This window comes from Podarcis melisellensis (genome assembly GCF_964234715.1).
Source record: "Podarcis melisellensis genome assembly, chromosome: 1".
Classification (NCBI taxonomy): domain Eukaryota; kingdom Metazoa; phylum Chordata; class Lepidosauria; order Squamata; family Lacertidae; genus Podarcis; species Podarcis melisellensis.
Window position 1 is genome coordinate 41,082,545 of NC_138528.1, and position 27,574 is coordinate 41,110,118.

General features: G+C 42.7%; 1 protein-coding gene across 1 annotated transcript; it reads left to right on the forward strand.

Moving 5' to 3' along the window:
* The first annotated feature begins 7,222 nt into the window (after nt 1-7,222).
* On the forward strand, nt 7,223-27,088 carry THBS1 (thrombospondin 1). The gene is made up of 22 exons (XM_081886526.1): nt 7,223-7,542; nt 7,866-7,960; nt 9,749-10,323; nt 10,893-10,968; nt 11,172-11,368; nt 12,020-12,148; nt 12,688-12,781; nt 13,504-13,677; nt 14,090-14,266; nt 14,803-14,976; nt 15,321-15,448; nt 15,548-15,700; nt 16,574-16,792; nt 17,287-17,394; nt 17,876-18,035; nt 18,471-18,589; nt 20,647-20,881; nt 21,414-21,641; nt 22,148-22,419; nt 23,272-23,369; nt 23,499-23,638; nt 24,551-27,088. The coding sequence occupies exons 2-22, from the start codon at nt 7,894-7,896 to the stop codon at nt 24,556-24,558; spliced, it is 3,531 nt and encodes a 1,176-aa protein (XP_081742652.1). The 5' UTR covers nt 7,223-7,542; nt 7,866-7,893; the 3' UTR covers nt 24,559-27,088.
* Nucleotides 27,089-27,574: the final 486 nt, after the last annotated feature.

Below are 27,574 nucleotides of genomic sequence, written 5' to 3' on the forward strand. Positions count from 1 at the left end.
CTCATAATAAATGCAAGGAAGTACTGTAATAGTATCTTCCAGGAGGCCTTTAAGAGCCATTTGGAGGCCAGCTAACCAAAGCTCAGGGAAGAGGTTGTCCCTGCAGGAGGTCTCCCCTGTGTTTGTTCTATTAATAATCAAGCAGGAGTAATATAAAGCAAAGAACTTCATTTAAACAAGCTTGCATTTGTGGGATAACCAGCTTCATATAAACGGCATTAATTAATTAATTAATTAATTAATTAATGCATGAAGGGGTTAATACCACAGAGTAAGATGTCCTGCCAGGTTTAGCTATGTCACTTCCCTTAGCTTGGATGGGTATAGGTAATCAAGCCTATTGCCCCCTTCCCCATCTACCTGAGAAGCTCAGTATGTGAAGAGTTTTGTGCTGGTTGCTCCAGCTCAACTGCATGGCTCTCACAAGTCACTCTTGAGTTCCTATACCAATAATACAGGAACTTTCAACACTTTGTAACTAAACCAATGGATGTGCCTCGGTTTGGAATCTCTGCAAGGTAATAATAATAATGATGATGATGATGATAAACACTGTTTAGAATATGATTTAGAAGAACACTAGTTTGTGAAAAAACAGAGTTGATAAAGATTCTGCTTTACGTACAAAAAGCAGCCACTTGTTTACATTAACAAATGCATGGGTTAGAACTACCTGCCTGAGGTGGGAAGGTATGACGTTCATTGCAGCATTCTTTCCATTATCCATCTTTAGATACTGTCACTACAAGTTTCAACAGCTAAGGGAAATTTTAAGGGCAGGCTCATAATGGCTCAGATTCCAGGTGATTGAAGAGCAGGTGGCTTTTTAATATTTGATTTGTGATGTGCATTAGGCTAAAATGTTATGGTGGCCTAGAAAACAGAATGTATGCTAGCATTATCCCTATTTTTGATGCAAATCCTACCCTGCCTGAAATGCTTACATGATTCTTAGATTATACAAAACTGCCAACAATACCTATTTGACCAGTTGCGTTCTGTTCTATAGCTATCCACCCACCCATTTACTCTGAAAAGGAATCCCTCAGCTTTGTCCTTGCCCTGGCCTGTTTTATTAAGCAATGCTTTTAACAAAGTAAATTGCCCAAGATAGCTGAGCTAAGTTAAAACAAGAAAATAAAAGGTGCATGAGAGGATGCCATGATTAACCTTTTCCAATGCCAGTCTGAGGCTTTAAAACCCTTGTTTAGTAACACACACACACACATTGTTGTTGGTTGATTTTGTGTGTGTGTGTGTGTGTGAACACATTTCATTAGTCACCCTTCACACTAAGGTTTCAGGGTGGGTTACAATATTAAAACACAATGTTACAACAACACAACATTAAAAACTATTTGAAACAACTTACATTGAATTTATGAATATATTTCAAATGCAACTAAATGCATTTATTTTTATTCAAAATACTGAATAGTCCAAACAATGCCTATCCAAGTTGACTTACAGCAATAAAAATTACAAAATATCAGCACATCAAACTTTGTATTGAAGCAGGTCTGACTGTTTGATTAAATATCACTACAGTTCACAACATAGTGTCCTTTCCAGAGCCACTGTTGGGCGGAGGGAGAAATTGAAACCACTGTATTCCTTGCTCCCCCTGCGGAAAAAAAAATTAATTGGAAATAACTATATGTAGTGATGTCCCTGTCACAGGGCGCATTGTTGGGGGAAATTGTTGTGCCAGCCCAGTTTAGGTCCTGTTGTCACCTGAGATGGCAGGGAAATTTCTTCTCTGTGATGCAAATTCTCCTTCATGGACATTTGTCTCTAGCCACTTTAGCAGTTCTAATGCTGTTATATGCTACAAAAAATGATATTGTACCTATACTGCCAAAATAATTATCTACATAATATGCTGCAAGGAAATATTATAGGAGGAGGGGAAAGCTTGGAGCGGATTCTAAAAGATTATATAGGGGAAAGCAGGAAACTGAAAATTTCAGGTTTGAAATATAATCTTTGGTGAAAGATTACAATTTTAAGGCATAAATGTGAGGTTGGAAGTTCCATTCTTTAATCATATAAAGATGACAATATAAATAACGTATTATTGCAATGTTTGTGAACTGGGTCCTTCCAAAATTTGTTCAGCTGAGTATTTCATTTTCAAAAGCAACACTTTTTTTTTTGCTTGATGGTGTGACTTCAGCAGCCAACCATCACAGCAATAAAATAATAAAATAAAATAAAGTAACCCCAAGCCTCTATGGTTCTGTTTCCTCCCTCAAAGTGAAATAAACATTTGCCTTCTCTGTAAACCTGTCCACATCTGCAGCAGTTATTTAGACAGTGTCTTGCTACTGTGTTGAATTGCTCTTGACATAAATTAAGTGAAAATTGCCTGTAGCCAATGATGTTTTCATCTTGATCTGGTGCTCTGCTTGTCAGGCTTTACGTAAAAGATTTCCTTCCTATATTATAAGACCCATAGTTCTAAAACCCCAGCTCTAAAATTATGAGATTCTGTGCAACTGAGGCACTAAACCAGAGTAAGATATTATCAGAACTAATCCTGTATATTTTCCTGGGTTAAACTCAGTGGCGTAGCGTGGGTTGTCAGCACCCGGGGCAAGGCAAGTAATTTGCGCCCCCTAACCCGTGAATTTGCGCCCCCTAACCCTAACCCCCAGATGTTGCGTCTGGTGCGGCCGCCCCCCCTGCACCCCCCACGCTACGCCACTGGTTAAAATTGACCTCCTCCCCCCTAAAAAAGTTATTTGTTATAAAACTTCAAAGAGATTGACATTGACTTTGTCAATGGAATGTAGCCTTTTCTTCTTTGAAGACCAGGCTCTCAAGGGATATCACAAATTATCCTTGAAACTTCCCCCCATTTCAGAAAGGAGGTTCCACCACACAGAGGAAGCATCTTGTGACAAAGAAGAAAGGGAAATTAATCACCTGTATGTACAACCAAGTTCTCCTGCAGCTCTGCTTACTCTTTGAACTAAATATACTTAGAAGAGCTTGAAATAATGGCAAACTGTATACAGAAGGAATCTGCATTCTGTTTTGAAAGGGAATCAACTCTGTGAAAACTTTCCACCCCCACCCCCCCAAATGCACAACAACATGAGACTGAAACCAATTATAACAAAGCTTTTAAAATCTCAACAACTAATCTCAAAATCAAGTTGGATAAATTATGGCAATTGAAGAGAAGATGGTTACAAGCTGCATTGCATTTTTGTTTCAAAGGACTGTCTTACTTTGTTGTTGCTGTTTTAAGATTGATGTCGCAGCTTACAATTCACTCCAAGAAGTAGGCTGTCCTATTATCTTTCATAGGAACACAATGGAGTCAAATAGTTTGTGGTTTGCAAGAATAGCCTTGCTTATGCGTGCTGTAGCATTGGGCACACGGGGGAAAAATCTTTTCCGTAAATATTTAGGATGAGATCCAACCTAGCACAAGTGAGTGTCTGTGCAATCTTCCCTTTCCTCTCCTTCCCATCCTGATGTGCAAGTGAATTTTTGTTGCACAAGTGGGTAGACATCATTGGATGCCATACATCATATTTTAAATTGTTGTGCTGCTTCAGTTAGTCCTATGAAAAACAGGGGAGTGGGTGGTGCTGTGGTCTAAACCACTGAGCCTCTTGGGCTTGCTGATCAGAAGGTTGGCGGTTCGAATCCCCGCGATGGGGTGAGCTCCTGTTGTTCTGTCCTAGCTCCTGCCAACCTACAAGTTTGAAAGCATACCAGTGCAATAAATAGGTACAGCTGCAGCAGGAAGGTAAATTGCATTTCCATGCACTCTGGTTTCCTTCACGGTTTCTGTTGTGCCAGAAGCGGTTTAGTTGTGCTGGCCACATGACCTGTGAACAAACTCCTTCAACCTAAGGTGAGACGAGCGCCGCAACCCCATAGTCGCCTTTGAATGCACTTAACTGTTCAGGGGTCCTTTACCTTTACCTTTTATGAAAAACAAAAGTTTAGCATCAAGAAGAAGAAAAAGCAATTTCCCCAAGGGCAGTAGGAGATATAACTACTGAAATACCAGATATACAGTGGTGCTTGTGTGGTACTATTTTCTTGCTTTAAATTACTTGTTATGGGGTACTCTCTTCTTTAAACACGAGTAATGTGAGTGAGGGGTCCCTTTACATTTAATGTGAGTGCTTTATATATTACATTCACTTATTAGATATACTAATTCACTAGCAACTTTAAGTGTTTTACTCCTATTTTAAAGTTCTCTTGCAGGACTATGCAACTTTCTCTGCACTTACGGTAGTAGTCTTGCTTCTTTCCTTATGTGAGGGCCTGTTCTCTCCCCTCCCCTACCTGCATGTAGGCACCCCTAAATCATCATCATGCTCCCACCCCTTGTCCCATCTCCTTGCAGTGCAGGGGCAGGGAAATGCTGGATGCACTAGGAGAAACCAGGGAAGATACATGGGTGACATTATTACTGATTGATGGACGGACGGATGGATGGATGGATTGCTTGCCCTTCATAAGGTCCCAGAGCAGGTTGCAGCATTAAAACATAATATGAAAAATGCAACATACATCTTCACTTAATATCTAAATAGGCCCTGGGGAAGTTTGTAAAACACTGCTTTCCTTCTTTTGAATGATCCTTGAATTCTTTGAGGGATGAATATAAACCGAAAATCTTGCATATCTAAATTCAGTTCCAAATACAAACTTGGTTGAAAATCTCTTTTTCAAAAGAACAATCCCCTATTTTCGAAAAATTCAGTCTTTTCCCTGATTTGTCTTCACTTGCCCTGAAAGCCCTACTGTAATGTGACCTTTGTTTACATTCCAGTTAGGGTAATTGACTATTGCATATTTGTTTTGTCGCAATCACTCCATTAACTAATTAAAGCTAACAAGGAAAGCGACACAGAGGAGACCTGTTCGCAAAGCTAGCCGGCCTCTTGCTTCTTCTGACTTCCACATAGACAGAATCGTTTACCTCATGGGGAAAGCTTTCGAATGTCCTTCAGAATGCAATAGACATTCCTAAATTATTTACACAAAAGTAACTGGCCATTGGCTCCAGAACTTTTTCACAGCACAGAGAGAGAGAGAGAGAGAGAGAGAGAGAGAGAGAGAGAGAGAGAGAGAGAGAGAGAGAGAGAGAGAGAGAGAGAGCTGATTAAAACTCCGCATGTGGGCAGTTTGATTGGTCGCCAGCCATCGATCGATTAATCATTCCGATTAATCAATTGCGCTTTCAGACTGGATCTCCCAGAGGGTCTGGGAAGGAAGGAAGTCGCAGGCTGGGCTAGATGGCTGGGTGCGGGTTTGAGCCCGCCCGAGGCGGCGGGGTCGAGAGGGTGGGCGGAAGGCATTCTCCCTTGCGCCCTTGTATGGAGGAGGGTTGCTTGTTTGCTTAGCAGCGGCAGCAACAACAAGGCGGCGGAGCGCAGACGTCGTCAGCCGCCCACCCGGGGCTGCCTCTAGCTCCACGTCAGAGGCGGAGGGCATGAATGGGATTCCAGGCAGCCCGAGTCACGCTGGCAATCCGGCACAGGTTGGCGCTGCCAATGCGCGCGGCGCAGATATGCTATGCCAGATCGGGGGGGGGGGGGAGGATCCGAGCAACGCCCCGCAGCGCTGAGATCTCACCGACGACGGCCGGGAGTGCCCGGAGAGGGGGGGGAGGCCGGGAGAGGGGAGAGCAGTCATTCCGCGTGAGCTGCTGGAAAGGCGCGGAGCTTTGGGTAGCATTGTTGTCTGAGCTGATGTCCAAACAGGAGCGAGCGCGCCGCGGAAAAGCACGGGAGGAAAGACGTGCTGGTGTTTGGGAAGGGGGGGGTGGATCATCGCCGCTCGGCTTTTCCTGATCTTCTATAAAAGGGAAAAAGGCAGCCTCCCTCCCGTCCGAGGTGAGGAATGCCCGGCTCGAAAAGTTGGCTTCCTAGGTCTGACCCGCCTGATAAAGAATACGCATAGCGCCCCCAAGCGGGCGTAGAGGGCGCCATCAGGCGCAAGCCAACAAACGCGCAGTGATGTGTGTGAACTTGAAGGCAAACATTTCACTTCGTGTCTCCCTGCTGCCGCCTTCTCCGGATTGCCTGAGCTGCCCCTCTGGCCATCGTAGGCCCACTGGGGAGCAGACACAGCAACCGCCCCCCCTCCCCACCCTAAGATTGTATGTAGCTCAGTGGTAGAGCATGAGCTTCGCCTTTGCCTGCAAAAGGTAGTCCTGGATCAACCCCTGTGTTGTCTCCTGGGGATGTTCCCTGCCTGAACTACCGGAGAGCTGCTGCCAGCCCGTGTAGACAATACTGAGCTAGATGGGCCGATGGCCTGGCTCGATAGAAGGCTACTTCCTTTGTTCCTATCTATGTTCAAAGGGAGAGTGGGGTGAGCAGCCTCTGCCTCCTCTTGCTCCTTTACCTTCTGGGGTGTGATAGCATTTGAGGAGCCGGCGCTGCTTGCCTGTTCTCTCCCTCGGGGGGGGGGGCCATCAACTGCTCACTTGGCCCCTCTCTTGGGCAAAGCTGGCACCAGGGAGAGGAGGGGGTACAGTGGGGCCACGGCTGTTCACTACAGGAACCATCTCTGCTGGTTTGCCTTCCCTCGCTAGTGCCCCACCGAGAGGGAACTGTGCAGGTGAACGAGGATGAGGCCGCAGCTAACTTGTCTGAGCAACTGCCTCTGCTAACTGGCATGCATGAAGTCTCCCACTGGGCACCAGCGGGGGTGGGGAGATTGGACCAAGCGGGTGCCAAATTCTCCCTGTTCTGCCGTTCAGAGAGAAGGGAGGGAATGAGCAGATGTGGCCTCTGGTGCTTCCTTGGATACTACCCCTGGGCCCAATCCCCACCCCAAAAGAAGGACCCGATCTGCCCTTCTTGCTCACCCCGCCTTTCGTTGCCCACAAGAAAGAGATGCCCAACAGCCCGCAGCGAGGATTAGCAGGTCTCTAACTGTGCCTGCGCTCCGTATCTTGCATAAATGTGGGAATCCCCGCTCTAAGGCAATCAGCATCCCATTGATGGCAGGGACAAAACGCCCCATTGATCCGGGCAAGATCTTTCCCACCCACCCACCTTCCTCGCGCGTATCTCCCCCACTTCCTTTTGCATTTTTGCGAGGGGGCAGAGTGAGTGTGTGTGTGACTTGTTGTGAGGTAACTGGATAAACACCAGCCCGCTTCCTGCCCGGCGGCTGCTGATTGGCTCTTGGGATTCTCAGGAATGCGAGCGACCCCTTAAAGGCGAGCGAAGCTCCTGCAGCAGCTCCAGTGCAAGCTGCCAGGAGTGAGAGCCAAGGGGAACCTGCGAGGGCTGCAGGCAACTGATCACCCGTTACAATCCAAGGATCCCTCGTTCTCTCTCGGACTGCTCCAGGGCCGGGGAGAGAGAGACCTGGGCTGAGGGGCATTGCTCGCTTGGGCTCCACACAGCCAGAGGCGCTAACGAAACCCAACTAAGGGCCATATCGGAAAGTCCGAGAGCTTCGCAAGGATATTTATCTCTCTCGGCTGGGTTACTACAAGAGATATTTACTCTTAGGGCTGGTTACTTCTTCGGATTCCTTACTTCTAAAAAGGTACGTGCTGAAGAACCAGCTTTCCTCTTGCAAGTTTGCAGTAATATTTCGAATGCGCAAAGGCGAATATTATACTACGGATGATCTTGTTTTGAAGCATGCATCTTTCCCGCTCTCTTTTCCTTCACTTTTCATCCTCCCTTCGTCTCCCCCCCCCCCTGTATTTTTGGTTTCTCTCCCGTCTATCCTCTCCATCCCCCTCCCATCTTTTGCACACCTTTCCTCCCAGCCCGATTCCTTTCTGTCTGCCGCTAAGCTAACGCGGGTGTTTGGCCCGAGACCTTTGGAGTGACCAGGCTGCGGTTTCCCTTTCTTGTTTCAAGGTCGCTCCTTTGGGTCCAGATCCGTACCATGGAGTTACCGGGCGGCCTCTTTCTCCTCCTGATGCTGGGGGTCTGCGCAACGAACCGAATCCCAGGTAATCCGAATTCCGGGGGCGCGGAGAGGGAGGGCGGGGGAATGGCAGCCACTTCAGCCTAGATTTGGCGGGGAGAGGTCACTCGTGCCTTGTTAATAATGATATTTAAAGGTCAGGCTGGGGCCGTTATAGTGGCGTTGGTTTTCGAAGAGTAGCCCGGCTACTTCTCTAAGGCGAGCGGGACTTCGGATTGGTGACTGTGGGCAGCGATCCCTTGCGTCCTATTGGGTGGATTCGCGGCGTCTGGGGCGGTTATCGCACTGGAGCAGTTGTGTTGCGAGGATAGCAAGCGTTGGGATTTCACAGAGCTCTTCTCCGGGTAGTAGGCAATGTCCTTGGTAGAGCCTATGCCCTGCAAGCAGCAGGTCCCGGGTTTGGTTGCTGACAGGGGTGCCTGAAACTCTGGAGCCTAGAGCCCCTACCAGTCAGTGTAGACAACGCTGGTCTCTTGACTCGGTTTAAGGCAGCTTCCTAGGTCCTTAGGCTGTGTTGACTGACGTGACTAAACTTCGGAAGAAACTCCGAAGGAGCCTTGCGCGAGCCCCTCACCTTTCCCCCCTCGGGCGCCCGAAAGGAGGAGTTTTGTTTCCCCCTCCCGCCACTTGTGGCTGCTGGGCGCGGAGTCTCATGAGACCGGCCAATAGCGCGGCGGACGTGGCTCCGGAGAGCGCTTGGGTGCCCTCTGCTCCCTCCCCTCGGGCCGCTTCTTCTCTGAGGGCTCGCAGCTTGGCGGGCTCGCTCCTGTGCGTCGAGCAGAGTGAGGCGGTTTGGCGCCTGGAGGGAGGGAGGGAGGCGCTTTCCCTCAGCGCTCGCTTTCCTGTAGGTGGCTCGCACAAGCCCTTGTGGGACGCTCCGGACCAGACACACGAGCGGGGCCGCGAGGGGAGGGCAGGGGGAGGAAGCCGCAGACGTGCAGAGAGCGGGGTGAATTGATTTCAAAGTAGAGAGGCACCTTCGGCTCCCTGGACGTCTTCTCCCCCATCCATGTGTGTGTTAAGGCAAAGCACGCAGGACTTTTTAATGATTATTACTTCACCTCTTCCAAGGCTTAGTCCTGGCACTGAGCCCGGGTTCTGAGCTGAGCCCTGCACTGTTCAAATGCCTTGCCTGAGGGCATGCCCGACCCCTTTCCCCAAGCCGCTTTGAAGCTTCTGTGAGTCAGCCCAACTCAGCTGTCTCTCTCTTTACCTGGAAGCCTGCACAACTGCCTTCCCACCTCCCGATATAGCCCAGAGCTCATTCCTTCTTCAGTTCCTCCCCTCACACAGTCTCCTGGCATTTGCCCTCTTCTCTCGACAGGCTCCCATTGTATATCTCTTTCCAGTTTGCCTCAGCCAGAGCCCCTTGAGAGAGCAAGGAAGGCGAGGAGAATTCCTGGAACCTACCTCACCAGGAAACTCCTGGTTTTCCAGGGTAGCTGGTCATGGATTGAAAGAGCTCTTTGCTCCCTTAGACCCTGAAGTTCAGCCAGTGAGGCAAAAGTGTGTGAGAAACTGGCTGGAACCGCTACAGCCTCTCCTCCATCACTGCTAACCTCCTGCAGAGCCTGGACTGTGGCAGGGAGTTGTTCTGAGACTGGGGATGGTATAGATACTGAGAAGCAGATCACAACTATTTGTTTCCTGGGAGCTGAAGATTTTCTCTGGCCATGATAAGTTCCTTTGACTCACCTCCATACAATCCTGTTCCCGGCCTGTGATATTCAGTCCACACTTCTGCTTTCTCTCTCAACCTTTTGACAGAAGCCGATAATCAGTGTTTTCTGTTTCTTTCTCTTTCTCCTGCCAGAAAATGGTGATGATGACAGTGTTTTCGATCTCTTTGAGTTGATTGGTTTTACTCGCAAGGGAGCTCGCAAGGCACTAGGGGTGCATCCAGTCAAGGGACCCGAGACATCCAGCCCTGCCTACCGCATTGATGATGCCAACCGTATCCCTGCTGTTCCTGACTACAAATTCCAAGACATTCTTGATGCCATCCAAGCTGAGAAGGGCTTCATCCTGTTAGCAAACCTTCGCCCAATGAAGAAGATCCCTGGCACGCTGCTGGCTGTGGAGCGCAAAGACAGCTCTGGCTATGTCTTCAAGTTGGTGTTGAATGGCAAGGCTAAAACCTTGGACCTGAGTGTCTTCCCCAAGGAGGGCAACCAGAGTCTGGTGTCGGTGGAGGAAGTTGAATTGCCCAACGCACAGTGGAACAACATCACCCTCCTAGTCCAGGAAGATCAGGCTCAGCTCTACGTGGGGTGTGAGAAGCTGATGAATGTGGAGCTGGAAATCCCTATTCAGAACATCCTCACCAGGGACCTGGCCAGCAGTGCCAGACTCCGCATTGCCAAAGGGGGAGTCAATGACAACTTCCAGGTAAGATGCCTGTATTGTGGTAGCAGGTTTGTGAGTTTATCTCAGGGATCAGACTTTATTCTGCTAGGAAGCAAAAGTGAAGCAACAGGTTCCAAAGATGGTGATATTTCCTTCCCCTGGCTTTTATCTGTCATTAAAAAAGAAGCATCTGCCCTTGGGGTTAGAGAAAAAGAGAGGTGTTTTTTACATTCTGCCCCAGATGCAAAAATATCTAACGTTCCTTTCAGATGTGAGGTTTAAATCACCTGCAAGTCTCATATTTACATTAACAATTGATCCTTGTCCATGAAAAAGACAATGTGAAGGAGAGGAATTTTATAGTTAGCTACCATTCTGACCATATGGGTGGTGTTTTTTTACATTTGCATTACAAACCCAGCTTCTTTTAGCTTCATGTGCAAAAATCTCCTCATTTTAGCACACAGAACAAGTCTTTATTCAATAATTACCCCACTTAAATTGGGAAATTTCTATCAATTGTAAATAGAATATTTTGAAAATGCATTTTTTTGGCAATGCTACCCTTCCATTTTTCATCAAAAGCTGACAATAAATGCATTGTTTTTAAGGGAATGCTGCAGAACGTGCGGTTTGTGTTTGGAACCACAGTGGAAGCCATCCTGAGAAACAAAGGCTGTGAAAGCTGTAAGTCTTCAATATGTCTCCAAATTTGCTGCCTTATTAAAGTTATGTATTTGATGTATGTGAAAGAACAGTGAGAGGAGTTTCATCACACAGTAAACTGCAAAGCATTGTAAACTAAGTGCTATGTATTTTTCAGTCTACCCTCTGATTCTGTGAGATTATATTTCTCTATAATATGTATGCCCCTTTCCCTTTTGTTTTAGCCACCAGAAGAGTTATTATATTGGACAATCCCATGAATGGCTCCCGTCCAGCCATCCGTACTAACTACATTGGCCATAAAACAAAAGACATCCAGGCAATCTGTGGATTCTCCTGTGATGAACTAAACAATGTGTTTATAGAACTGCAAAGTCTGCGTGCCCTGGTTACAACACTTAAAGATTCAGTCAGCAAAATGGTAAGTGGCTGTTAAATACACAATAATGAAACAGGGACAATGGGTTTCTAAGGGCTCCTTGACACATACAAGCCACCAGCTGCTTATATTCTGCAAACAAACAATTGCATGTAATAGAAGGCAGGCTTGTAAACAGACACTCCCCTGTGGTGATTAAGAATCTCCCTCAGGGGACCAGGCAGGGAACTTCACCGCCAAGCTGTTTGTATGTCACAGATTGACTAACTTAAGTGTGGACTGACATAAGTATCTACTGCCGACAACAATCAGCAGCCATTCTAGCATGGAGGTGACTGTTTCTACAGTGACCAAAGTCACAGAAATGGCAGCTGCAGGCAGCATTCATGAGTAGACAATTTTACCTTGAAAACCTCCCTTATGGTCCCACACAGGGGACCCAACTGAGAAAATAAATGGCTAACTTGCATGTATGAACTGATCCATGCAGCATGATCATGTCCCATGTTTCTTTGAAGCAAGCCACACACTATTCAAGTGTAAGTGCTTATGGTTTCGACCTAAGTGCCCTTATTTGGAAGCAGGATTCATTAAAATTAATGGGGCTGAGTATAATTTGTTGAAGTAATTCCTTTACTCTTTAAGTGTGAGATTCAGATTGATCTAAATCCACTTTAAAACTTTCTTTTTCAGGATGGTATTTTTCAGGAAGTGGGTGCTACTCGGTATAGGACCAGTCCTGGAGTATGCATCCATAATGATGTTATGTACCAAAACACAGCTGAGTGGACAACAGATAGTTGTACTACATGTACTTGCCAGGTAAAGACTCCTTACTGTTAGTATAATTTGTGAGTATTTGATTTGCCATGGGGAAGGCTGGAGTGCGTCTTTGGATGGCTGATATGTGCAAGGACACTCTGAAGGCTGCATCTGCACACCCTTTGAGCATTCATGTGTCCAGGTAAACACCTGAACATACCTGGGAACATTAGTCCATTGAATTCTGAGTTAAAAGAACCTCAGGCTGAAAAGGTGCTGATTCTCTGGCAAGAGGAAGGGCTGTTTAATTTTTTTTCTCTCTCATAGGGATTATTTTTTTAATGTGAATTGAACTGTGGTTCTTTATATATTGCTGGCACCTGATACGATCTTAAGATTTTGTTAGCCTCTAAAATTACTTTAAAGAACAGGGTGGGAAGGTGGGGGTGTGAGACTGTTTCACAGAATTAGAATTAAAATCTAGATTGGTCCAAAATATCTTTGAGAAACATCTCTGATGTAATTCTAGCATTAAGCAATTCTCAGGTGAAAGAGTAAATTTTCATACATGTTTGTCAATATTGTCTTGCCTTATTTAGAACTCTGTTGTTATGTGCCATAAAGTATCTTGCCCTCTCATGCCTTGTTCCAATGCCACCGTTCCTGATGGAGAATGCTGCCCACGATGTTGGCGTAAGTAGTTTAGGCTCCTTAACATTTTCAACTACTTGGTTCCACTAGAAGCTGTGTTGTAAAATATACTGCTATGGCAGCAAATATACCATAGTTAAGTTGCTGGGCAGGGTTTGCACATAACACTACACTATGGTTTAATAAACCATAGTTTAATATGTCATTACTTTGGGTTGTGTGCAGACTAGACCATTGTTTTCATGAAGTTTAATGAACAAGAAATAGAGGTAGGTTTGAAACTATTTGATTAAAAAAAATGTTTCAGTGCAGAACAGTGTGTTTTAATGAGATAAATGGAGTGAAAAAATTGAGTCATGGGGGTGTGGAGAGTGTGTGTCTGAACTTAACAATACTTAGTTTATCTTTTGGTTACTATTTTATTAAGGTTGTTAATACTGTTTTATAAAATAACAAATTGATCCAGCATTTATAATCATATAATATGACTTTTGCTTGAAATTTGATGTTTATTTTATTTTTTAGTTGTTGCTTTGTTAACGTTTTATAGATTGTAATTGTTTTACTGATGCTCTGTTAATTATTATTTATGAGGTATGCTGTATTTGTGGTCTACTATGTTCTATCATGTTATTGTTTTTTATTGTTTGTAAGCTGCTTTGGAATTCATTTGAATGTAAAGCGGCATAGAAATATAATAAATCAAACACGTGATAGAAAATTTGTTGCATAGGATTTAAATAGGGAATTGCTTCTTTTTACAGCCAGTGACTATGCAGACGACATTTGGTCTCCTTGGTCTGAATGGACTACCTGCTCTGTGACCTGTGGCAATGGCATTCAACAGAGAGGTCGCTCTTGTGATAGAATCAACCATCGCTGTGAAGGCTCTTCTGTACAGACACGAATTTGCAATATGCAGGAATGTGATAAGAGATGTAAGCATTTCATTTCTTTACTTTGAAAACAATGCAACCTGTTCTTGTCCTGAGCTTGCAATATGCTGAGAAATTCTGATTAATACTTCATGCTAGCACTATTAAGTTGCTTGCAAATTGCCAATTGCTGACAAAAGGAGCTGATAAGATAGTTGACTACTGTAATTAATTACTGTGTAAATCATTGTTCAATTGCTGTGTAAATTATCGCTTATCTTGACATGCACAGCATCAAGTGTAATGACTCTCAGTACCAAGTGTGTACCATTGCCATCTTTCTATTATTGCAATATGTTGGTTTCTTGAATTGAATTTCAGTGATTCTATATTGCCGCTAGTGCCAGAGGAAAGCTACAAATCGCTTAAAAGAGCTTTAATCCTCATAGTTGGTAACAGCTGTTTCTGTTTATAGTCAAACAGGATGGTGCCTGGAGCCACTGGTCCCCTTGGTCTTCCTGCTCTGTTACTTGTGGAACTGGAGTGATCACTAGAATCCGGCTGTGCAACTCTCCACTACCTCAGATGAATGGCAGAGAGTGTGAGGGAGAGGCAAGAGAAAACAAACCATGCCAGAAAGATCCTTGCCCAAGTAAGTTTAGTCTTAAAAGATGAGTGTTCTCTGCAATTTTCCCCCCAATACTCCATTGCTTATTATATAGGTGAATAGTGGATGCCATAAGATAAGTGGTACCCACCAACCTGGATGGCTTTGGAAGAGTTTGGACTAATTCACAGAGTATAAGGCTTTCAATGACTATTAGGCATGATGCTTGGGTTCTGCTTCCACTGTTGCAGGCAGTATGCCCCTTAATACTAATTGCTGGGAATCACAAGTGTGGAAAGTGCTGTTGCAGTTAGATCTGGCTCATGGTCTTTCTACAGCAATTGGCTGGCCACTGTGAGACCAGGATCTACATTGCTTTGGCCTGATTCAGCAGGGCATTTCTTACGTGAAATCTGCTGAGATGGCACTTCCCCACCCCACCCTTTTTTTAAAGGAACATCACAGCCTGAATTTTTCAACATCTAGATTTGTTTGTGATTAGGCATATGAAGGTACCAGGGGCAGTTGTGCTCTGTTCCCTGGATGCTAATAGTTGTTTTATAAATCAATTTTTTCTTTAGTAAATGGGAACTGGGGACCATGGTCACCATGGGACACCTGTCCAGTCACCTGCGGAGGGGGCCTTCAGCAGCGCGGTCGTCTGTGCAACAATCCTGCGCCCCAGTATGGAGGGAAGGATTGTATTGGTGATGCTAAGGACACCCAGATCTGCAACAAGCAGGATTGCCCAATTGGTGAGTAATGACCTATTTTGAAGTATAAAATGGTGTTTGGTAGCTCTGCTCTGTCATCTTCAGAAGGATGTAACTATTTGTCTGAGTTTTCCCATTGGAAAAAAAAATATATCGAGATACAGCCGCATCTTAGCTGTATGCTGGACAAAGCTGTTCTTATTTCTTACTTGTGGAATTTAGAGTAGAAAATGGTAAGAACAAGCAGTGCAAAGAAAGTCAAATTAAAACCGAGCTGATTTTTAAAAACACAGAAGAGTATTTGTTAAATTTATCTACCTTGCTCGCCACCACTGCCCTGCACGAGGCTAATAACATTCTGGAATGTCACCTTTATCTTCTCTCAGATGGGTGCCTGTCTAACCCTTGCTTTGCGGGAACTACATGTACTAGTTTTCCTGATGGTTCCTGGAAATGTGGTGCCTGTCCTGCTGGATATCGTGGAAATGGAATTAAATGCAAAGATATTGATGAGGTAAGAGGACTGGAAATGCTTATTTATATAAAATGTAGGACTGAATTGTAAGTAAACCTACAGCTAATTTTCCCTCCGTCACCTTCTTTCATGCTCCAGTGTCAAGAGGTCCCAGATGCCTGCTTTGTCCTTGGTGGAGTCCACAGGTGTGAGAATACTGAGCCTGGATACCATTGCCTACCTTGCCCACCACGCTTTTCTGGACCACAGCCCTTTGGTCGAGGCGTGGAGAATGCAATAGCAAACAAGCAGGTACTGCCAAAATATGAAAAGGTCCCTACTCCTAAAACCTCGCCCCTCCCCTTTTGCATTTATGAGACATGCCCAGGAGGGGGAAAAGAACAAGTTTGATACATTATTCTAGAAATTCAAGTTGCTCTGAAAGGAGAGTATGCATATATTTAACATCTGAAAAGAATTCTGGGGGGAATTCACACTATTGCATTCCGCCACTTGATTTTGCTCACAGATCTGCATGGATAACGTGAATCAGAGAAAAAACATTATTACCATGATCATAGCTGTACTTTCCTAGCAGCCACAACAATGAAGGAAATGGGGTCTGGCCTGTACAGCCTAGTTCATGCCAGTTTTTATGCATAACATAGACTGGCTCCAAGGACAACATATGTATACTATGTGTTTCAATTAAATTAGTTCAGAATGAATGCTTCTAAAATCTTGAAAGCAATAGCATCAAGACATGGTAGCTTTAAGCATATTGTTCCACACTTCCATCTTCAGATATTGCTATAATTAAAGGCTTGGATCCTAGCTTTTCCACCTCTTCCCTCTGCAGTCCTCCATAACGCTTGCAAAATTGCTCATGGGGGTGATGGACCTTGTGTGGGGTGCGGTGTGGGGCCCTGTAGATGGATGGATTTGAAATAAATAAACATTCTCTGTATGTGAACACATCCAAGCCTAAGTTAGTAACTAACATATAGAAATGCACATAGGATGCCTTGTTCTTTTAAAACAAAAGCCATAATTGGCTACTGTATCCATGGAGAAGTATTCTCTTTTTAAAAAAGGCTTCCATGTGTTGCTATCTCAAAATAACAAAATGATAGACACATTTCTTGCATGTAATCTTAATTTTCTTGTGTCCATTTGGTCTCTTAGGTCTGTAAACCACGTGACCCATGTAAGGATGGAACTCATGACTGCAATAAGAATGCCAAGTGCACTTACCTTGGCCACTTCAGTGACCCTATGTATCGCTGTGAATGTAAGCCAGGCTATGCTGGTAATGGCATTATCTGTGGAGAAGACACAGACTTAGATGGGTGGCCAAATACAAACCTGCCCTGCGTTGCCAATGCTACCTACCACTGCAGCAAAGTAAGCCAATTTCTACATATTCATTCTCTCTCTCTCTCTCTCTCTCTCTCTCTCTCTCTCTCTCTCTCTCACACACACACACACACACACACACACACACACACACACTTTAGAGCCCTGAATGAATGTATGCACCACGAACATTTGAACAATAATATCCGTACCTTAAAAGAAATAAAAAAACTGTCAGTTAGTGTACCTGAGTCAAATGCTTATGCATAAATTTGTTGAAATAACACCTGTGTCGGATTATGGTTCATACATAGCTTTTAGAGTTGCCTACTTTGGACAATCTGAAATGTCTTGGGGAAATTTCTGTTTGATCTTTAGTTTTCAGGATAAATTAGAGTACATACTTTTGAGTATATTTGAATTGTACTATGGACTAAACACCATCAAAAACAAAATCTAGTAAATATAATCTTACAATCTGAGCACCTTGCTGTGTTGTATTTAAAGCTGGATAGTAAATGATTATGTTTCTTCTTCTGCAGGATAACTGTCCCAACCTTCCCAATTCTGGGCAAGAAGACTATGATAAGGATGGAATTGGTGATGCTTGTGATAATGATGATGACAATGACAACATTGTAGATGACAGAGTAAGTCTCGCGGAAACAGTCCTGTTCTGTCTGTGGTTTAGATAATATTCATTTTTGCCCCATACCTGGGGGCTATTTGCAGAACTTCAGCTTGGCAGTCACTGTAGGAAATTGCAGGCACTGATATTTTGGAATGTATTTAAAGAGAAGCACAGTAAAGTATTATCAGAGTTTTGTATTTTCAACAGCTGTAGGGATCCCATGCTTTAAAGGCCTGAGATTTACTTGGTACTTCAGATTATAGCATCATTCTGCTTCAGCAAGTAGACAGGAATATTCCAGAGCACAGGGGACTGGCCTTAGCTTCTCTTTCAGCTCCCTCTGTCACACTGTCCATATGGATGTCGTCCTATCAGTGCCTTTGCTTACTGCCTTTTTTCAAATAAATATAGTCAACTAATTTCTTATAAATCTAAAAGTGCATGCATGCTTGTATGTTTATGTTTTTTAACATGGCTTCTTTATTTTCTTTCTTCTACAGGACAACTGCCCATTCATCTACAACCCACAACAATATGACTATGATAGGGATGATGTTGGTGATCGCTGTGATAATTGTCCATACAATCACAACCCGGATCAGATAGACACTGATAACAATGGAGAAGGAGACGCGTGTGCTGTGGATATTGATGGAGATGGTACGGTTTTGTTGTTTGTTCTTTTTCTAGCCCCCCCCCCATCACCACACACTTTCTTAGTAATCAACAAGTTGCCCAAATTCAACTGCTGATGTGAAATCTTTCTCACTGCATGGACCAAATATGTTGTACATTGAGAGCTGTAGAAAGTTGCTCTATACAAGTCTGGATCCAACCCTGTTTTATCAGCATGTTTCAGCACCAGTCGTACTTGAATTGTAGCTCTTCCATGAACAAACAGGCTGCCACATGATTGCTAACTATTGTGTTAGTTCTAACAGTGTTAATATATGATACTAGACAGATCTACCTTTAACTTGGTTTCCTTTAGTCATTTCCTTTTAGTTACTAGCTTCATTTGGTCCCACTATATGTGTGTACTATTCAGCCATGTTACCAAGGTCACCAAAATATCTAAACTATTTGTATTTTTAGGCATTCTTAATGAAAGAGACAACTGCCAGTATGTATATAATGTGGACCAGAAGGATACAGATTTGGATGGTGTTGGAGATCAGTGTGACAACTGTCCTATGGAACACAATCCAGACCAGGTCAGCTTAATTATTTGGCCTATAAATGTACATGGACATTCAGTTTTTATTAACTCTTTGATATCTGCTATTTATCACACACACACCCCTGCAATATATGTCAGTTGGCAGCCTAATGAGGAATACACAATTGTTTATAACTGGGACATGTGTGGAAAACCTTTATTTCTTTTTTTAAAAATGCATGAGGCATCCAAGTGCATAAATCATTTCTGTATGTCATGTTAGATGCAGTATATTCTACTAATAGAAAAACCACATGGATAACCATGAGTAGCTTAAGTTCATTAATTTCAGAGCTTCTACTCTGAGTAGAATACCACCCATTATGGTTTGGAATCACTATAGAAAGCATACATTCTGTACTGGAGCCACATCAGCTAGTAGCATAACTACTAAATGGAGAAAAAGATCTCTGGTATCATCACAGTGCTATTTTATTAAATACAGGCTGGTTAAGATAAAGGAACCTGCACAGCGCTACAGCATGGCACTCTCATGTTTCAGATATTTAGCATTAAAGCAGAACATGTGCTGAACAATGAAGGGTGTGTTTGCAAGGAATGTATATCCATGACACAAGATGTCCTGAGGCCAAGAGGGCAGTGAATTTAGATTCATATAAATAAACACACACAAAATGCTTTGCTAAGGACAAAAGTTAAAGCTATATAGAATGCTAACATCACAAAGTTGTTTTCTCCACTATTAGAAAAGCTGAAAGGCATATCCAACCATAAATATATATAACCTAATTAAACTTTGCCTGTTTAAAGGCTTGGAAATAAGAGGGAAGCCCAACCCATCCCATTTAATTTGCTAGATCTAATGCAGCAATGGGTGAAGCTTGTGCAGTCATGTCATGTACAAGGCAGTAGGATTAATAGCTTCAGGGGCATACCTTGGATGCTTGAGTGGTCTCGGCAAAATTGGAGGAATCTAGATCTGTTTTTCATGTTACCCTGTGGGCAGTGTTGGCTAAAAGGATGCTTACAATAAAAGAATCTGTTTTTAATGTCCCTGTACTTCTGCTAGACTATTTTTTTTAAATGAAAGGGTTCTCTCCAAAGTAGTGTATAGCAGACCACAGTGACAATGGACTTCAAGTATTCCTGAAGTGCTGAGTGTCTCATTTTAAGTTGCAGAAAATGCCCCTCTTCAGCTAGCAGTTAATGTGATCAGTTGATTTTTGGGTGACTATATTTCTCAATGGACCATCAGCCAAACCAGCAGTAACACGAAGCTGGATAACGTAGGGCAATCTGATTAATATTGTAGTCTGCATCTAGAGGTCTTAGGGCCATATTTCAGAAAGTAAGCAGCCTGATGTACTATTTGCAGTTTGCATGTACTTTTATATCATGACACTTCTAAAAGAATGTTCTAGCATTTAATCACTATGTGGCAAAAAACATTATGGTGGGTATTACCTTAACAGTGGGTCATTACTGTACAACAGTAGCCTTAACACAGCCATAGCAGTGAGGTAAATAGAAAATATTCATCCAGTTATACAGCATTAGTGCCCAGAAGGTACAAAGTGCACAATAAAGCAGAAAGTGGTGCTTTTATCTCATCTGAAAAAGTAAACAAACAAGAGATTAACACATTCTGGCATGGAAATTACATGGAAATTCCTGCCAAGTAAAGGCAGAAACCACACCATCCTCTCAGGCCCTGGTGCTTTGAGGAATACATTTAAGCAATAAGATGTCTGAAGATAACCCAAAACAAGTTGGGACAGGTGATTTTCTTTTTTTGTCTGTGGACATTAACATTAGCAAATTACAAGTGTGCAATAGCTGTCATACCACCATACAAAGAGAACTCCTACGCCTGTCAACCTGTTAGTTCACTTCAATAAAGCTCCATGCATGCAAGGACTGCCTGTGCAGAGCTGTTCCCTCAACTGGCATGATAGCCAGCTGGAGTCCTGACCATTGGAACTTCACTAGCAAGAAGCCACTGGATGGGCCAAGACAGTCTAAATTATTAGGAATCTTTGGTACTCTTTTTAAAATGCTTTACTTGAACATGTTCGTCCATTTTCCTTTCAGACGGATTCTGACTCTGACCGCATAGGAGACAAATGCGATAGCAACCAGGACATTGACGAAGATGGCCATCAAAATAATCTTGATAACTGTCCCTATGTGCCCAATGCAAACCAAGCTGACCATGACAAGGATGGAAAAGGCGATGCCTGTGATCACGATGACGATAATGATGGCATCCCTGATGACAAAGACAATTGCAGACTGGTTGCCAACCCAGACCAACTCGACTCTGATGGTAAGAAAAATTATTCACTGTCAACTTCTCTAACTATACTAGGAGGGATTGTCTAGCATTAAATTAAACGCACAGTGTAGTGTTTAATCATCCTTTTAAGGGGGGGAAATCCTTAATGGCAAGAAAACATATCCTGCTTGTTCAGATGGAGCAGCTCCATGTGATTGGATCTACACATTTCACTGAAATGCTGTCAGAGGGTGTTTATTGCGCAGACTGGGGAGCCTTTGGAGATTTGGGCCTGGAACTGTATTTTAAAAGGGATATAGGTGGGGAGAGAAAAGAAATTTAAGGAAATTATCAAATGTGCCCTTTAGGTGGCATTTGTTAGTGTAACTAGTAAAATAGTTACAGTATTGATGTCAATTAATGGTGGTTTCAGTAGCACAGTTAAATTCTTGGATTAATTACATTAGATATTTTGGTAAACATTCTACTGCCAATCTGAAATGCACATTTCCTTTTTAAACTCTCACATATTTTTTATTTCTCTCCCACTCCTCCACCATTTCCTTTCTTTCTCTTGGGCTAGGTGATGGGCGTGGAGATGCATGCAAAGATGACTTTGACCAAGACAAGGTGCTGGACATTCATGACATCTGCCCCGAGAATGTTGACATCAGTGAGACAGATTTCCGCCGATTTCAGATGGTTCCCCTGGATCCTAAGGGCACATCTCAGAACGATCCTAATTGGGTTGTTCGTCATCAAGGCAAAGAACTGGTTCAGACTGTCAACTGTGATCCTGGACTTGCAGTTGGTGAGCAGGCGATTTGGGGTTTTCCTTTCTGTGTTTACTGTAGAAAGTGTCATCTGTCTCTGGATGATAACTATTCACTTAAAGGCTCAGTTGAAAGTACACACAATACTTGCCTGCATAATATAATTTAGCAAGTGGTTCACTTACATTCAGATTCTAAGGTCTCCATCGCTCCATAGTGGTGTAGCCCTAAGCCTGCCTGCCTGCCTGCCTGCCTGCCTCTGTGACAGCAAAGCAGCAAAGGCAATAGGTTGTGGTCCTACCTATCTTCTACGGCCACTATGACTTCAAAGCAAATCTTTCCATATCCCAAAGAGTCACATGAAAACCTGTCGCCAAAGGACAATACAGCAAAGAAGTCTTATGGTAGAATCTCTAAATACAGTACTTCACACCAGTGAACCTTTGGAAGAGGCCGAGGCCTTAATTAATCATAGGGGGAACTGACCATTCTTGCAGTTTAAAAAAGACTAAATATCTCTCCTTTTTTTCTCCCTTTCACTCAGGCTATGATGAATTTAATGCTGTTGATTTCAGCGGCACATTCTTCATTAATACAGAAAGGGATGATGATTATGCTGGTTTTGTGTTTGGTTATCAGTCCAGCAGCCGTTTTTACGTAGTCATGTGGAAGCAAATCACCCAGTCTTACTGGGATCCAACACCAACCAAAGCTCAGGGATATTCCGGTCTTGCTATCAAAGTAGTGAACTCCACCACAGGTCCTGGAGAACACCTCCGTAATGCACTGTGGCACACTGGAAATACTCCTGGACAGGTAAGAGATTGTTTCTCTTAATAAATAAAACCTGCCTTTCTGCAGTCCTTGGACTATTAGTGTTGTAGAAAGAAAAATCAGATTTGAAGGATGATATTAAACAACAATGTAAGATAAGAACGCACAAGTCTCTTTCAAAAGTCTTGTGCACAACAGGATTAATGTAAACTAACTTTCTGCATCCAATTCAGTAGAGGAGGATTATACCCAACTAAGCCATTCTCTGAGCAGGCCCACTAAACTCAATGAACTTAAGTTAGTCATGTCCATTTGTTTCAGTGATATGACTTAATTGGATTCAGTCTTGGTGTTTACATCTGTCACTGCTTATTCACACACTATGTTTGTCCACAAGAGAATGCTCATTTTGACACAAATATATACTGTATGAATAAGCTCTCAGAATTCCATTTAGTACCAATGGGATTTTCTTCGAACAATTCAATTAACAGCATCATACATTCACTTAAGGCTATTTCAAATGTGGTAAGTGGGTGGAACAGGAAGAGCAATGCTTGTGTTTCCTGCATCTTTAGCTTCAGGCACCTCCCTCAGAGGACAAAATGCACAACCTGCCCACAGAGTGGGAGGCCTGCAAATATTTCTGCTCTGTATTCAATCAGTGCTTATGATAGGTAGAAACAGAAATAATAGGAAGCCCAAGGCCATTGGGCACGCTGTTCATCCCCTTTTGCCATGTCAATTCAGTCTTTATTATGGTCAAAGACCAGACAACAGAAATCACAACACGTACACCATCCATGTCTGAAATGACATTCCAAGCATAGTTGATTTCAAAGACTTGTACCAGCATAATGTCATGTGTAATTTAACTACGTATTTGCTTTTCAGGTGCGGACTCTGTGGCATGACCCTCATCATATAGGCTGGAAAGATTTCACTGCCTACAGATGGCGTCTGAGTCACAGACCAAAGACTGGTTACATTAGGTAAGCTTTGCAAAGTTTCTAAAACAACTTTAGAAGGACAAATACAATTTGGCAATAGCTAATTTTATAGTTGCAAAATAAGCATTCTATATCATGGTTGAGGTTAATTACTGTTTCTCTTTACTGCAGAGTTGTAATGTTTGAAGGAAAGAAGATCATGGCTGATTCTGGACCAATCTATGACAAAACCTATGCTGGTGGTCGTTTAGGATTATTTGTCTTCTCTCAAGAAATGGTGTTCTTCTCAGATCTTAAATATGAGTGCAAAGGTAAGAATCCATATTTCTGAAGCTAAGTTTGTTTTCCTGAAATTACTGGTGAAATATCACCATCACTTTAGCTTTACACATTCAAAAGGTTTTGATAAAAAAAGTAAACAAATCTGTAACTCTTTGGCTACAACCCTTGTTACCCATAGGGAAATATATAGTAAACAACATTTAATGGCAAACATCCGCTTGGAAAATGGAAATATTGTATTTAATATCAAGAGTGATGTAAAAATATTTACGGCACACAAGGTTTGCCATTGAAAATAGAACTGTTGAATTTGAATCTATATTCAATAGCCTCTAGGTAAAGGTACCCCTGACCATTAGGTCCAGTCACGGACGACTCTGAGGTTGCGCGCTTATCTCGCTCTAACGCTGAGGGAGCCGGCATTTGTCTGCATACAGCTTCTGGGTCATGTGGCCAGCATGACTAAGCCGCTTCTGGTGAACCAGAGCAGCACACGGAAACGCCGTTTACCTTCCCGCCAGAGCAGTACCTATTTATCTACTTGCACTTGATGTGCTTTCAAACTGCTAGGTTGGCAGGAGCTGGGACCGAGCAACGGGAGCTCACCCCGTCGTGGGGATTCGAACCGCCAACCTTCTGATCGTCAAGCCCTAGGCTCTGTGGTTTAGACCACAGCACCACCTGTGTCCCTTTCAACAGCCTCTAGTGATATCCAAAAATTAAGTCACTCTATCAGAGCTAGATAGCTGTGTTGCATGGGTAGCCACTTCATAAAAAAGCTTGGAGCAATTCAGCTACACATCTGACATTTTGAAAGGGGAACATGCAATTACTATTTAAGATGCAAAACAGACAATTGAATAGCTAATTGTAGCTGCTTAATTACTAATGTATCAGTGTAAACAGAGTGACAAATTACTATTTTCCCTTTCTTCTTGCAGATCCGTGATCACAATGGCAGTTGATACAGAAATTATTTTGAAATGCTGTATTGCACCTTCTGAGAAGTTTAGTTTCTACAAACCCTGGGACCATTTTTTTAAAATTGCTCTTCACTTTCTTCTGCCTTTACAAAATAGACTCAAAATACATGATCTGCCTCAAGAGAATGCTTTTGAGAGAGAGAAAACAGCAAAGTACACTTCATTTCTGACCTCTGTTGGCACAGAAGAAAACAAATGTATTTTGTGAATAAGAACATTCCTTGCCTCAGGAGCAAATAGTCACTTCTGTAAGAAAGGCATTTGTGTAGCTGGGCATTGTCACTGCCTCTCTTTAACTGGAGGTCCAACGGAGTAGCACTTTTGTAATAAGACTATCTTTATGCTGTGTTGTGGACTACTTAAAAATGAAATATATACTTCAGCTTGTGGGAGATGAGAGGGACAGGAAAGAGACTAGCAGAAGTCGGAGGCAAATGCCTCACTCTTTGAAAGGGGACTATTCTCCCTGGGGTTTACATCTTAATTGGAGGGACTGTTACATATCTGACTAATAGCCTGATCCTCTGCATGTTTGCTCCTATGCAAGTCCCAATGAGAGTTACTCCCACATAAGAATGCACAGGATTACAGCCTAAATCTTTTTCAATTAATAAGGAACTACTTTGCTTGATTACATCAGAAAACTAGCTGGCTAGCCCCAGGCAGCATTAACAAATGTTAAAAATTCAGTTGTGGGGTAAGAGGGGTAACAATATTGGCACACTGGATTACACCAGTTTAGTGAGAAAGGGGATGCAGAGGAACAGAGGGGGGAAGCAAGTTTACATGTGCCAATGCATGATAACAAACATGCACAGGTTTGATACCAGCAACAGGCAGTGCAGATGTAGCAAGAACACTGAAGTGCCAAAGAGCACTTTCAGCTCAACTTAGCACTTGTATTGGCCTTCAAGGAACTTTGTTTTTTTCTTATATTATGGTTACAAAGGCACAAAAGATGACAAACACAATTAAAATACAAAATTCTTTTCTACAAAATGCAATGGACTTTTTTTAAAAAAAAACATTTTTAAAGCATTGGTTTTTGTAGAACTGTAGATAAAGAAAATGTAAAATATTTATTTTTACCTATCCTGTCTGTTATGAATAAGAAAGGTCTCTAGATTAAAACAGTAAAACAACGCGTCAAGACTATCCACATAATTTTGCAATGTCTCCATGACTGTAAGATTGTAAATACAGGTTATTTATTGTTCTATAGTGAATCTAGACAGTAGTGTGTGAAGATATTTTAGCTGTAAAGAGCAGGTTTTCCAGAAGCAATGTGGGGCACAGCAAAAAAAATAAAAAAAATTAAAGCAGTGGGAGAGGGGGAGGTTGGGTTTTTGTTTTTGTTATCAGTGTGTTGTTCTTTTTTCCTCTGTACAAGACAACTGGCAAAGTAGCCTAGTAGGGCTACCCTACTGCTGCATTGCCAAACCACAAAAATGTTTAAATATTGATTGCCCAGATCTCTCCTGTTGGAGAGGTAATAGCTTTCTGTTAACACTGGCCATAATCCTCTGTCAGTCCGTACTCTTCTCATTTCAGAGGGATTTGCATGAGAGATGCTATCAATGGATTGTTGCCTTTATCACCTTTGTTATACTTGTATGTTGCTAGTGCATTCTATCGGTCCATGTGTCAGACAAAGAAGAAAATCCCTGTCCTAGGGAGGAGGCAGACTAAAGGAAGAAATGGCATAAGAATGTTTGATTTTGCAGATCGCACACCTCAGATACCAGCATGTGGTTGCTGGAGCATAAGTGCCTCACAGGTGGGATTTCAGGAGCATTTTTTTAAATTAAGAAAGACTGCTCGTAGTATTAAGGGGCAGCAAAACTTTTATCTACGAGCCTCTTCTTACTAAGAAAAAAAAGAATGTCAAAGGTGAAAGTTTATGTACAAATATTACCTCATTGTTGTGTGACTGAGAAAAGGAAGAGAGAAAAACCTTTGGATCAAGCAGAGTTTAAATATCTAACGAAATTTAAAGCTACTGTAGTATTAAGGAGAAACAAAAGATTGCAAGCTGTATATAGTCAAGATTGTTTTGGGGTTTTTTTGCAGAATTACATATTCCCAGTAAGAAAACAGCATTGAAGCAATGCTGAGAACAATTTGTGATACTGTGTTCGATGGTTTCACCCCCTGTCATCTTGCATACCATTCCTTGTATTTGTATAAATTATTGTTTTCATTACTGTTGGTATAGTTAATCTTCTGTTTGTGTAGATATGCTATTTAAATAATTTATCATGAAATGCTACCTGTAGAGCTAGTGTTTCTATTTTTATAAAACATTTGCACACTGAATTGAAGAATTGTTTGTTTCCCATCCCCAGTGTTGTTGCTCTTAGTATGTTTTTTTTCTAAAAATGAGCATATTTTGTACACATGTTTAACCATTTTACAACTTAAAAGCTGTGTAAATTGTACAATAATGTTTCTTACATACAAGAAACAATAAACAGATACAAAAATCTATATTTACAACCTCTGGGGTTAGTTTCATGTGTTCCATCCTCCTACTGATATTATAAAAACTGCCACTCAGTTCTCCCTGCCTTTGTTCCATTTCAATCAGCTATCCTCTTGGCAAGAAAGCTGTGTACTTTTTTACCTTCCATTCCAATAAACTGTTAGTGAAAAATGTCATAAAGAAAGCATACCTTTACCTTCTAATACCGAAGGAACTCCACAAAGTTGTACTCATAGCAGTCCCTACCCTTTGCATAGTTTCATTAACACAATGTTCAATCTTGGCCACCTGTAACTCACCCCCCTCAGCCTTCCCACATGGGCTCCACTTTTTTAAAAAGTTATTTCCGAATTCTCACTGCTGCATCCCCCTCTGTTCACAATGCACTTGCATAGCTTTGACTCGAGACTGAGAAGCAAAACCATCTTTTTAGAAGTAAACAAAATGGCTGCAACTTACCCTCTTGAGGATGGGTCGTGATACATCAGCAGAAGGCATTT